Source organism: Portunus trituberculatus, chromosome 35 (assembly GCF_017591435.1).
Source record: "Portunus trituberculatus isolate SZX2019 chromosome 35, ASM1759143v1, whole genome shotgun sequence".
Classification (NCBI taxonomy): Eukaryota; Metazoa; Arthropoda; class Malacostraca; order Decapoda; family Portunidae; genus Portunus; species Portunus trituberculatus.
This window is the reverse complement of record NC_059289.1, coordinates 16,490,594-16,502,805: the sequence shown is the minus strand read 5'-3', so window position 1 is coordinate 16,502,805 and position 12,212 is coordinate 16,490,594. Positions and strand designations below refer to the sequence as shown.

General features: G+C 36.9%; 1 protein-coding gene across 4 annotated transcripts; it reads right to left on the bottom strand.

The window, feature by feature from the left end:
* Positions 1-2,636: 2,636 nt before the first annotated feature.
* On the bottom strand, positions 2,637-7,494 carry LOC123513209 (translin-associated protein X-like). 4 transcript variants are annotated; one of them, XM_045270209.1, is made up of 5 exons: positions 7,294-7,494; positions 5,280-5,470; positions 4,534-4,765; positions 4,273-4,412; positions 2,637-3,941 (listed from the first exon to the last, which is right to left on the bottom strand). In XM_045270209.1, exons 3-5 carry the CDS (start codon positions 4,746-4,748, stop codon positions 3,472-3,474), a joined length of 825 nt encoding a protein of 274 aa, XP_045126144.1. In that variant the 5' UTR covers positions 4,749-4,765; positions 5,280-5,470; positions 7,294-7,494; the 3' UTR covers positions 2,637-3,471. The 4 variants fall into 4 exon arrangements, with proteins under 4 accessions (XP_045126144.1, XP_045126143.1, XP_045126146.1 ...); XM_045270208.1 differs by having other exon boundaries at positions 7,408-7,489; XM_045270211.1 differs by having other exon boundaries at positions 7,417-7,474.
* Positions 7,495-12,212: the final 4,718 nt, after the last annotated feature.

Here is a 12,212-nt window from a genome sequence, read left to right as displayed (position 1 = left end):
CTATTAGGTACATATGTGAATACGATAAGTAAGTGGGACGCGGGCGGGGTTAAGTACCTACTTATATTTACACGCGTGACAGTATCTCACCATAAAACAAAGGGGTTACTGCTCTTCAGATAGATACTTTTGTATATTTATAGATTCTCTCTCTCTCTCTCTCTCTCTCTCTCTCTCTCTCTCTCTCTCTCTCTCTTGAAACTAACCAATTACCAGGATAAGTTCTCGTGTTTAACAGCTATTGTTATCTTCCGAGACAAGAAATAATAGAGAATACAACGACCTATCTCTGCAGTGTGTCAGACGTTAACTGCGCGTCTGTGACAAGTGGGAGTATTATTTATTCAAACATTTATTCTTTTAGTCAGCTTATTGTGCATCATTGAACGAGTTATCAGCAGGGCGGCACGCTCCGTGGTATACGTATAGGTTAGACTATTGTATTGTATCTCCATGTGGTACGCCGCCCCTCGAATATTCATTATAACATTTTTATCAGTTCACTAGTGATCATTCTGTTTAGAGGAGAGAAACTGGATTGCAATTCAACAATGATATTCAAGAGGTGCGCGCTGCACACAACATCAGTACACCGCTCTTTCAGTGTTCATCTTTATTGATACTATAGACAAGGTGATTTTGATGTAGAGAGGCAAAACTTATTATAGAATTGCTTACACTAAAATAGCGTAATATAGTGAAATCAATAAAATAGATTGTATAATTATATGGAGAAAAAGTAAAGAGAGGTAAAATAGCACGAGCTATAGTATAAACGACTCGAGTGAGGTAAAAAAAAAATAATAAATAAATAAAAATAATAATAATAATCATTCTGAAATGGCGAGATTGTTTCGGATGTCTACCTGCCAGTGGGCACAGGCACCGCATAGGTTTGATTAGATTTCACTGTCAATCCCTTCTCGAAGATCTATTTATCACTGAATTCAGTATCTTCCCACCACCATAACACAGGTGTCGTGCAGATAACGTATAACCACCTCTATCTACAGAGTGTATGGGGAAAGACTGGAAGGATAGCTGACGATCAAGTGTTACGATAAAGTTTAATTACGTACAACGCTATCTCTAGAGTGCATCATTAGTGCCTAGTCTGCCTGCCTGGCCCTCGCGCCACTGTGAAGGCTGCCCTCGCCAAAGGTTGTCTCGGTAAGCGTGTGTAATTCACCTCGGTCGCCTAATGGTCACCCAGCCAGTCTTCCCCATTACGGAGCGAGCTCAGAGCTCATAGACCGATCTTCGGGTAGGACTGAGACCACAACACACTCCACACACCGGGAAAGCGAGGCCACAACCCACTCGAGTTACATCCCGTACCTATTTACTGCTAGGTGAACGGGGGCTACACATTAAGAGGCTTGCCCATTTGCCTCGCCGCCTCAGGGATTCGAACCCGGACTCTCTCGAGTGTGAGTCGAGCGTGCTAACCATTACACTACAGTGACTACACGGTGTGTGTGTGTGTGTTGATAAACAATAGGAGATTGAGGGTCACACCTGCCAACAGCCAACTTACAGAGATTTCAAGGGCATCATAAGAGATTATAAGGACCTCAAGGCCCAGAGTTCAAGGCTACAATGCCACTAGCTTCATTAGTGGCAGCTTTGTCTCTACAAGTCCTCAGCGACCTTTTACGCAGACAGGCCTATCACTGGAAAGCCTCTTGGTTTAGCTTTCAGAGATTCACCATAATGGAAAGTTGTAACTGATATTTATAAAGAAATTACTATGATTGCTTGATTATCCATATTGCAGTGTTGTAATTATTGTTATTATTATTATTATTATTATTATTATTATTATTATTATTATTATTACAACAACAACAACAACAACTACTACTACTACTACTACTACTACTACTACTACTACTACTACTACTACTACTACTACTAAAATCTAATAGCAAAAGTAGACAAATTATAATAAGTCTAAGCAATTTCAAGTCTCAGAAAATCTACCCTTCACCCGGCCGTCCCTTCTAAGTCAACACCCAAGCTCTTATCAGGAAATCTTAAGTACACACACACACACACCTGGGAACAATGATATTACGACACACATACTGACATTATCTGATCCAGTAACCTAATCATAATGTGTGATCTTGTACGATAGGTTGTTGATAGGTTGTGTCGTGGATTTTGTTGCCATTTGTTGTTTTTTTCTCTTTATTTTTTTTTTTTTTCTATTTCATTGTATTTGTACATTTAATTTGATTAGCATTATTTTTCTTTTAGGTTACATCGCATGGATTACAATGAGAATGTCCCTAGTATACTATTGTTATTAGTTTTATAATTAACAAATTAATGTTACCTAATTATTTACTATGTATTACTAATGACAATTTGATTTTATCAATTATTTATTTTGTGTGTGTATGACTAGCCAATCCACATAGCAGATTCTAATAGTGTAGTAAGAGCAACAGAGGCTGGACAGAATTACAGTTCCTCACTTCGTCCCAGTGCCAAAGCAAGCAGGCTTCACACCAGCTGTCAATTCACACACCTCACATCCACATCCAACTCGCCCTCCACCATGATGTTTGTATATATAATCGTCAGGAACCTGTCAGTTTTAAGGAATTGATGGATAATGAACAACTGTGTATATTAAGATGGATATCTTTATTTTAAGATTTTTTATTTGTTTGCCATCATTAATAACATACTATAGATTCTTGATCTCTTACAGCAAACATCCATACATGCAAACTCTACACACACACACACACACACACACACACACACACACACACACATGATTGTTGTCTTTCCACTTGTATAGGCTCTACACACTCATTTCTATTAGACAGTTATGTTATGACTTGATAATAATCTCTTTTCTCTGAAATGGTTAAAGAACCACAGTATGATAGAAGACACTATATTTAAGTGAACAGTGATTTGAACTGTGCATCTCTTGGTTATAGTGTAACAACCTTTCCATCACCTGTCACTGTATCAGTAAAGTATAAAAATTCAATGAGGTTTCTACCTTTGCTTAAGAGGGCCATTGAGATACAGAGCAGGGGCTCCATCCTTTAGACCACATGGCAACATAGCTTTTTGTGTGAACAAAAAGAAAGAGAAAAGAAACTAATTCTATGCCCTAACATCTTCAAATGTTATAAACTGTAAGTTGACTGCACCTCAGTCCTCAGATCTGCTAATCCCTTTCTGAAAACATTCATACATCCTCCTTAATATTGGATTGCATTTTCTTGGTCATTTATTCATATATCTTGACTAGTCATCTCATTCAATATATTTGACTCATAAATCCCTCAATCTATAAGAAATCCTTCACACATCATGTACTGTTCTGCACTTTTATCATTAATTTTTTGGCCTTCACTTCCTCTTAGCAGTTGCAAATTTTCTACGAACTTCTGAACCTCCACATTAAATATAAGATTCTGATAATGATAAAAGCAATAAACATTACATGAAATGAGCATGGTTTTCATCAGCATCATACATCTCAAATACATCACTCAGCATATCAGCAGGAACTTCAGACTTCCGTAGCTGCAAAGAATAACATGCCTCTTCTACTTTGTGTAAACTTGACTTGAACACCATCATTTTGTGGTACAGCTCCTTGGCTGGAATGTAACCTAGAGAGAGGAAGCCTCCATGCATTGTTTTGAGAATGTCACAGATCTTGTAACATTTGTCAAAGTCTCCAGTGCTGACACACTTAATACAGAAACGCATGAGTTCGCCTGTGAGGTCAGCAATGCCCAGAATGTATTCCTTGGGCTGCAGAAGGACACTAAGGGGCACCACATCTGCTTTGTCCTCCTCCCCATCCCCGAAGGTCACTTTCTTCTGTGCCTCATTGTGACTGACTATTGTGCCACTCATCAAGAAGTAATGAAATGACAGGGCTTCAATGTATTCTTGAATACCTGAAATTATTTTAGTATTTATAGTAGATAGAAGATAACAAAGGCAAAAAGTTAAATTAACCTTCAGCGAGAGAGAGAGAGAGAGAGAGAGAGAGAGAGAGAGAGAGAGAGAGAGAGAGAGAGAGAGAGAGAGAGAGAGAGAGAGAGAGAGAGAGAGAGAGAGAGAGAGAGAGAGAGAGAGAGAGAGAGAGAGAGAGAGAGAGAGAGAGATTGATTGATTTCCAATCACTATAGAGAACAGAGAAACAGGCATGAAAATATAAGACATGAATATAACATGCATCCTTTACGGAAGCATTGCTCATTTACTTCTGAAAACCTTCAGCCTCACCTGACGTATAAGCATAAACAAACTGATGTGGGTCTTCATCCCTTAATTCCATTGCTATGTGCTTCATCAAAGTCTGCTCAATGTCTCTCAGTTCATTAGCAGCAGATGACATCAGGTTTTCCTTAACTTCTTCCGTCACACTAAAAAATGAAAATAAGATCAATTATATAATTGATTGGTCATATAAAGATTCACTAGCAACTTCAAAAAGCTCTAAGTTGTGGAAGATCCCATGGCAGAGAGCTGCTTCTTTGCTGTTACCCTGGAATTCTATGAAGAGTGAAGATGACCCTCTTGCTGCGGACAGTGACATCTCTGCTGGTCTTGTAAATGCGCTCATACTTGTCATTTTTCTCGTCGAGCATTTTTGAGTACTCCCGAAATTTCATCATCAGTTGGGAGTCCTGGCAGATCTCTGGAACTTCCCGAGAGCCCTTGCGCTCTGGCTTCAGCACTGGCTCCTGCAATTCTGCCATAGTGCCTTGGCTCACTTCTGGAATACAGATAATTAATTTAAAGTGCATGTTCTTTGATTTGAAAAGAAAAATAAATGAATAAATAAATAAATAAATAAAGACAAAAAAAAAAAAAAAAAAAAAAAAAATATATATATATATATATATATATATATATATATATATATATATATATATATATATATATATATATATATATATATATATAAAGAGGTTATTTGTATGGTCATAACAGAATAGTTTCTAAGACTATTTAGTCAACACTCACAACAGTTAGTTGACTATGCTAATATTAACACCTTTTAAAAAGAAATTTAGGAGTGTGGTGATTGGCATATTATTCATTTTGCAAAGTACAAATGGAAAGTTGGATTACAAATCTCAACTGAACCACTTAAATTAAAACTAATTAATTAACTAAGTAATTCAAATTACTTTAATTTTGAATCATTGACTACATACTATTTCCATTCCTAGGCCAACAGGTTATACTGCTAAAATTAACAGTACAGAATTTAACTAAAAACTTACATGGGTACCGAGGTAATTATGTAATTTGGTGTGATTGACAGCACAAAGAAACTGGGTCAGCTTTATTACATCCTCAGGACAGAGGCAACAGGTTGATGGGAACACCTCTCCAGGATAAAAGCAGAAGCTTGAATCTTAGGGTCTCTTAAGGAATCACATTATTCTCCTGTGCTTATTCTATTCCATAATGCCTGCGGAAAAAGGATGAATGGAACATGTTCAGTGTCTGAGGAATTTGCAAGATCAATAGGAAATTGTAGTGACATTCACTGACACAAAATAATCTAGTAGAGAATAACCTGAAAATATAAAAACTGCAATAGAAGAAATGGTTAAGGCAACAAGTGAACCCAAAATCTGTTAGCATATCTGGTGCTAAGAGATTAATATTTGTAAACATTATGGAAGGAAACCTTTGTACATTAATGAATATCCTTCAGTGGGTGAGGCTGGAAAGTAGGGGCAGGTGCGTAGTGACTGGTGTACAGTACAGAAATAAATAAGAACAGGGATTAATATAACCATGACTTAAGGATGTTCCTGTACATCACTTCTGTCTTGTCATGGCTAGTCAGTGAGTCGCAAGAGGACACGTGGAGTGATAGATGCTCTCCCCACAGAGTTCATGTTTACAATTATTCCTTGTCAGTAACTCATGACAGAACTATACTTTACATTCATGACTTTTTTTTCATACGGCCAGCTATTATTGATTCATATTGATACTTTTGAAAAATCAACATATCGTGCCAGATAAAGAGTTAGATTAGGTTAGATTAAATTTGTTTTGGTGTAGTTGGTCGTGAAAACCAAAATAGAGCAAATTTAGCATTTCCTAAAATGTTTAAGGAGATAAATAATAATGTTTGGCAAAGGAAGGACCTCTTGTAAATTTCTTACCAAACGTGTGAAAAACTGTGTTAGGCAATGTGTTCAGACTACAGTTACCTAATGTTCTATTATGCACCTCTGACTAATGAAAAGAAAAGATGTAGTTGTAGATCTGGGTGTGTGTGCAGTGAAAAAACACCCACCATAGTCAAATGCAAATGAGATGAACAATAGGTTGAAACTGTTTCCCCTTTCAAGGAAATTTTCTTGTTTTAGGGAAATTTTTTAGGAAATGTAAAAATCAAGGGAAATATAAGAAAATCTGGCTTTGTCAAGGAAATTTTCTAAGGAAATATCAATGTACGTATACACATGTATGTATATGCACTTATACGCAACAAAACCTTTCATAATAGTAACACATTCAGAAGACCTACACATACGCTCAGAAACACCCAGAACACCATTCCCACACACATAAATAATCAAAACACTGGTCTCACACACAAACACACCCAAAACACTTGAAACACTCAAAACTAACCAGAAACATCAAACATCATCTCAAAATACCAACAAAGACACTTATAGCTCACTAAAACCACATAATATACACCTATACCACCCAGACACCACAAAATATACCCCCCCACACACAAACCATTTGAAACACTCAAAACATCATGCAACACCTCAATACCAAAAAACACACCCAAAACTCACTAGAAACACTATACCAAAAATAATTTCCTCACATAGCAAAACATCCCTCAAACATCTACACCACTTAAAACACTCAAAGTTATCCAAAAACACATTCAAAACACTACGCAACACCTCAAAATGCCCTCAAACAATAAAATTCCCTAAAAACACCATATATACACCAAGACTACACCCCCAAAGCACCCAAGATAATTCAACACACCCAAATCCCTTTTAAACACTCAAAAATGTCCCAAAACACAATCAAACATCATGCAAAATCATAAAATGCCCTCAAACACACACCAAATACACCCAATATACACAAAACCACCCCCACACAACTAAACACCCAAAGAACCCTCACACACACGCACCCAAAGCACCTAAAACACTTATTTCTATCCCCCCTAAAGAAGAAAACACTCAAAATACCATACAACCCCTCTAAATGCCCATAAACACACTCAAAACAAACCCAAATACTCAATCGCATCTCCATACCACCCTGAAGATATGTATATTGTAGTTAAATATACCTAAAAACATCTAATATATACTGAAGAAAACACAAAATGCACCCAAAACACACTTATAATACCCAAAACATCTTGCAATATTACTAAACACAATTAAAACACCCCAAATATGCCTAAAAAGTAAAAACATCAGAATGAATTATTATAAAGAACGACAAGATTTCAAGGGATACCTAGCTAAATATTGCACCTTGGCTCCCTTTTTTTTTTTTTCCTCTTCCTCTTTTCTTTTTTCTTCTTCGTCCTTCTCCTTTGTTTCTCCATTTTCTTCCTTGTATTGGTTTCGTTCACACGTCTGAATCTATAAACACATCAAAGCATTAGATATTAGATAAAGTATTGAGGAGGTGGAGAGAGTTCAGTATTGTGGCTTGGTTGTTCCTCCTCTTCCTCTTCTCTTTATCCTTCCTTCCTTCTCATCTTCCTTTATATCTCCTTTTTTCTTCCTTCTACTGTTACCATCCTTCTACTGCTACCATCTACACACCTGATCTTAGAAACACACAAAAACACGTATAAATAACTAGATATTAGGCAAAATACTGACGAACTGGGGGATTGAAAAAGAGAGATGCCAGCCCAGAGCTTGGCTGTGACGTCATCAAGGTGAGTGTGAATAGCGGTGACTCGGCTATATTACGTAGATGATAAAAAGAAAAAAATAATAGATAAAATACTATATATAAAAAAAGCCACTGCTGAATGCTTTGTATTTCATGATTTGATATTTTAACTAATCTCCACAATATCAAAACATTACCTGCCTAACTGACTTTAAAGAATTTTGTAAGTTGAATTTGTTAAAAGCATAAAAAACATTTTCACATAATATAAAACTCCTAAAACATCCAGCCATTTTGACTTTATATTTCTTTTGAAAGATATCAGGCAGTAAAAACTTTTCTCTGGCATTCAATACCTACTTAGAAGTAGAAGTGAACGAATGAACAAATATTTATGTAAAACAAGAACATTAAAATCTAAATTCATTGAAAACTCTTGTGAAGTCCAGCCATTTTTATTTGGCGAGCATTTTAACACGTACATTTTGCAGAGTCTGAGCTATATTTTAAGGTATTCTACTACGAGTTAAACTGTGAAGCAGAACATTTACAGATAAAATAAGAAATATATATTTAATTTACTGTTAACATGACTAAACAATTCACCATTTCAAGGTCCACATATTTCACTCAATAGATTGATTTTACAATTAAAGGAGCATATAGGCGATTTTTTTTTTTTTTTTTATACCATAAAGCCCCAGTTATAGCGTGAAATGAAAATTCTTCAAATGGGCAATTGTAAATTCTGACCGTTTTACGCCATAAAATATTACTAAACGCCACGCATTTATCAAACAGAGAAGCAGAATACATATCAAAGGGAACTAAATATTTATAGAAACTATAAAAACATACCATGGAAATGCAATATTATTGTTGGAAAATTTATGAAAAAAGTATTGGAACCTGCAGGATTCCTAGAGGAGGGGGGGGGACGCCAAGGAGGGGTCAACATCAGTGGAACAACCGGCTCCTTATGTTGCTTTTATACTCTCAAATCACCAAAATTAAGCCATATCGAGAATGTTTGACCCCGGGATATGAAATGCTGAATTAGTGGCTCCATTCTGAGACATACTTGCCTTACAATAAATGAAAGAAGCAAATAATACTCGTAGTACCTACAACTTTTTTCAATATTTGGGAACTGCTTTTACTATCATATGTAAAGAATTCCTACAAATAAGTGAATGGCCTTAAAAATATGTGCGGCCGTCTAGAGACGCCCAGCAAGTAGGAAAAACAGGAGAGAGAGACGATCGAGTGACGAGGGAGACGCCAAGAGGAGGATCTCCGCGGCGCTGCCAAATGAGTCTATTACCCCCCACCTTTAGTCCCCACATAGGCCATTTGTCAGGTTAGATAGGCTAGTGGTAGGGGTGGTTGAGGACTGGTGTTCGTAGCGTACTTTTTTATGTAAGGGCATTGTCAACCAATAGAGAAAGTATATTATTGTTATTTTTGTTATTAAAATTCATATTTTTCTTTACTGCGTTAGTTTTGACTTGTTCCAGGGAGGGCAGAAGGAGTAAATGGTCTGTATCTGGTACTTGGGACCAGTACAGTGGTGGTAGCAAAATAAGTGCACCGGTACACAACTATGCCTGTCGATTTCTACCTTTCCTTCATGCTGGAAGTTTGCCTACATTCAACCTGTTTCTATAAAAGGTGACCGTTCTAATCCCTCAAACTACCGCCCTAGAGCTTTGATTTCTTGCTTGTGTAACATTTTTTAATCTATCCTCAATAGGAAGATTCTTAAACATCCGTCACTTCACAATCTTCTATTTGATCGCCAGTATGGCTTCCATCAAGGTAGTTCTACTGGTGTTGGCTTTCCTTACTGAGAGATTTCGGTGAAACTTTTGCTGTCGCGTTAGACATAAATAAATCTTTTGATTAAGTCTGGCACAAAACTTTTATTTCAAAACTGTCCTCCTACGGTTTCTACCTTTCTCCCTGCAACTTTATCTAAAGTTTCCTTTCCTACCGTTCTATTGCAGCTGTGGTAGACGACCACTGTTTTCCTTTTTTTTTTTATGCAGGAAAAACAACTGGCCAAGGGCAACAAAATATGGAAAAAAATAAATAAATAAAGGCCCACTGAGTTGACAGTTCCCTTAAAAGACACGAGTTAACCAAAATTGAGGGATAAATGTCTTGAGACCTCCCTCTTAGAATAAATGAAATCGCAGGAAGATGGAAATACAGAAGCAGGCAGGTATTTCCAGGGTTTACCAGTGAAAGGTATGAATGATTGAGAATGCTGTTTAACTCTTGCATTGGAGAGTTCGACAGAATAGGGGTGAGAGGATGAAGAAAATCTTCTGCAGCGAGGACGGAGGAAGAGGGGAGGCATGCAGTTAGCAAGATCAGTAGAGCAGTCAGCATGAAAATATCGATAAAAGATATGAAGAGATGCAACCTTTCGGCGGTAAGAAAGAGGCTGAAGACTGCAGTCAGTCATAAGAGGGGAGTTGATGAGACGAAAAGCTTTAGATTTCATTGACAGGGAGGCGGCGGCATAGTGGATAAGGTGGTAAGTGTGGGATCGGACAGACGTCCATGCGTAGGTTCAAACCGCGCCACCACATACCGCCTTGAAACTTGTTGGTCATTTGTGGAGAGGTTTAAAGTTACCTACAGGTCACCATGATACCTAGGTTTTAGGTGGTTACACCAAAGATGCGCTTGGGTGGTGATATGGACTCTAATATGGGTACCGCTATGAATGAAATTGCCCGCGCCACTAATGGGTGGAAGCTGAACAGTGCTTTCCATACGTTTCAAGTATACCTACAGGCGCTATAGGCCATGACATAAAAAAAGATAAAATAAATAAATAAAGCTATCTATCAATCATTCAAAGTATCTGTATATCTATCTTCACACAAGCATGCAATTGCTAAATATCAACAAACTGGCATGGATGAGGGGTGGCAAGAATGTGAATTGGCCCATGGTTGTCGTTTTTTTTTTTTTTTTTTTTTTGCGGGGAGGTATTACTGAGTTGAGTGGTCGAGTTGTAATTGTATTCTAGCTCAGTATTTCATTGCTTTATGTGGCACACTCCATGGATAAGACAAGAAACAGTATTAAGGATGCGCTGATATAAAGGCCAATCTTCCCAATCTACAGCATCAGACGTCATCCTACCTACCTACCTACCCACCTAGGTAAATTTTGAACTTTTTTTCACTTCATGTATGAAATGGACACACTTTTTTTTAAATGATGTTAGTAAAAAATCCTTGACTTTTTATTTTGTATGTTTTCATGAAAATGTTGATACAAAAAGCTGGATTATGTAAATAAAGTTTCAGTACACGGTTGAAGACGGCCGTTAAGTCTGTTGCCTGGAATGCCTGAATGTTTACGTGAATATTTTAAATCTTTCCAGAAATATTCCGATTTTTGGAGGAAGACAAGACATTTCAAGTGAAGTGTTCAGTGTAACATAATCAGTGACTTGGGTTGAGGTGACCAACATGTGACAAGCAACGCTAATAGGTAAGGAAGCAGGCAAAGAGGAGTGGTGAAGTGGCGTACAGTAGGCAATGGTGGGGAGCTTATTGGATTGTTTCCACTTATAAAGCTTAGGAGCATTGTGGTCAAAGGAAAGCAGTAGTAAAAGGAAGGCAAAGAGGTTCGTAGATACGCTGGGCTAGTGAGACACCATTGCACCTGTGAAACTGATGTCAGGGATGGACTTGAATGAGAAAGTAAGACGGACAAGTCTGTATTTATTAATTACTTAATGTAATCCCGTCAATCCTACTTGCGAGTAAAACGCGCTCAAAGTTAAACACTGAAAACGCGCATGAAATCAGTCAGAATATATAAGTACTATACATCAAATGAAAGATCTCGGGTAGTTCTATTTAGTTATGGTGGTTTTCAATAGTAAATCCGAAAATATCGGGTTCATGTCCGTATTTTTTTTTTAGCCTATTTCCGTACCGGTAAATTCTTTTTAGGTGAAATAGTTTCTAAGGTGCTAGTTTAAGAATACATGTTAAAATTAGGAGTGTGTGAAGATTTCATGATGACAGCTGCAAAACTCGATTTTATATGAATTTTTTTCGAGCGAAAAATAAATAATTTATTATTAGCGCAACTTTCATTCTCCTTCCAAGTATGTTTCATTTTTTATTATTGTTCGTAAGGGTTGACTGAAGGTAAAAGTATGTATTTATGCATTGTCTTTACCTAAAATACAATAATGAAAGTTTCTATTAATTTTTAATTATTGTTAAGAAATATTTTTTTCTTATCAATTTGATTTTTATGAC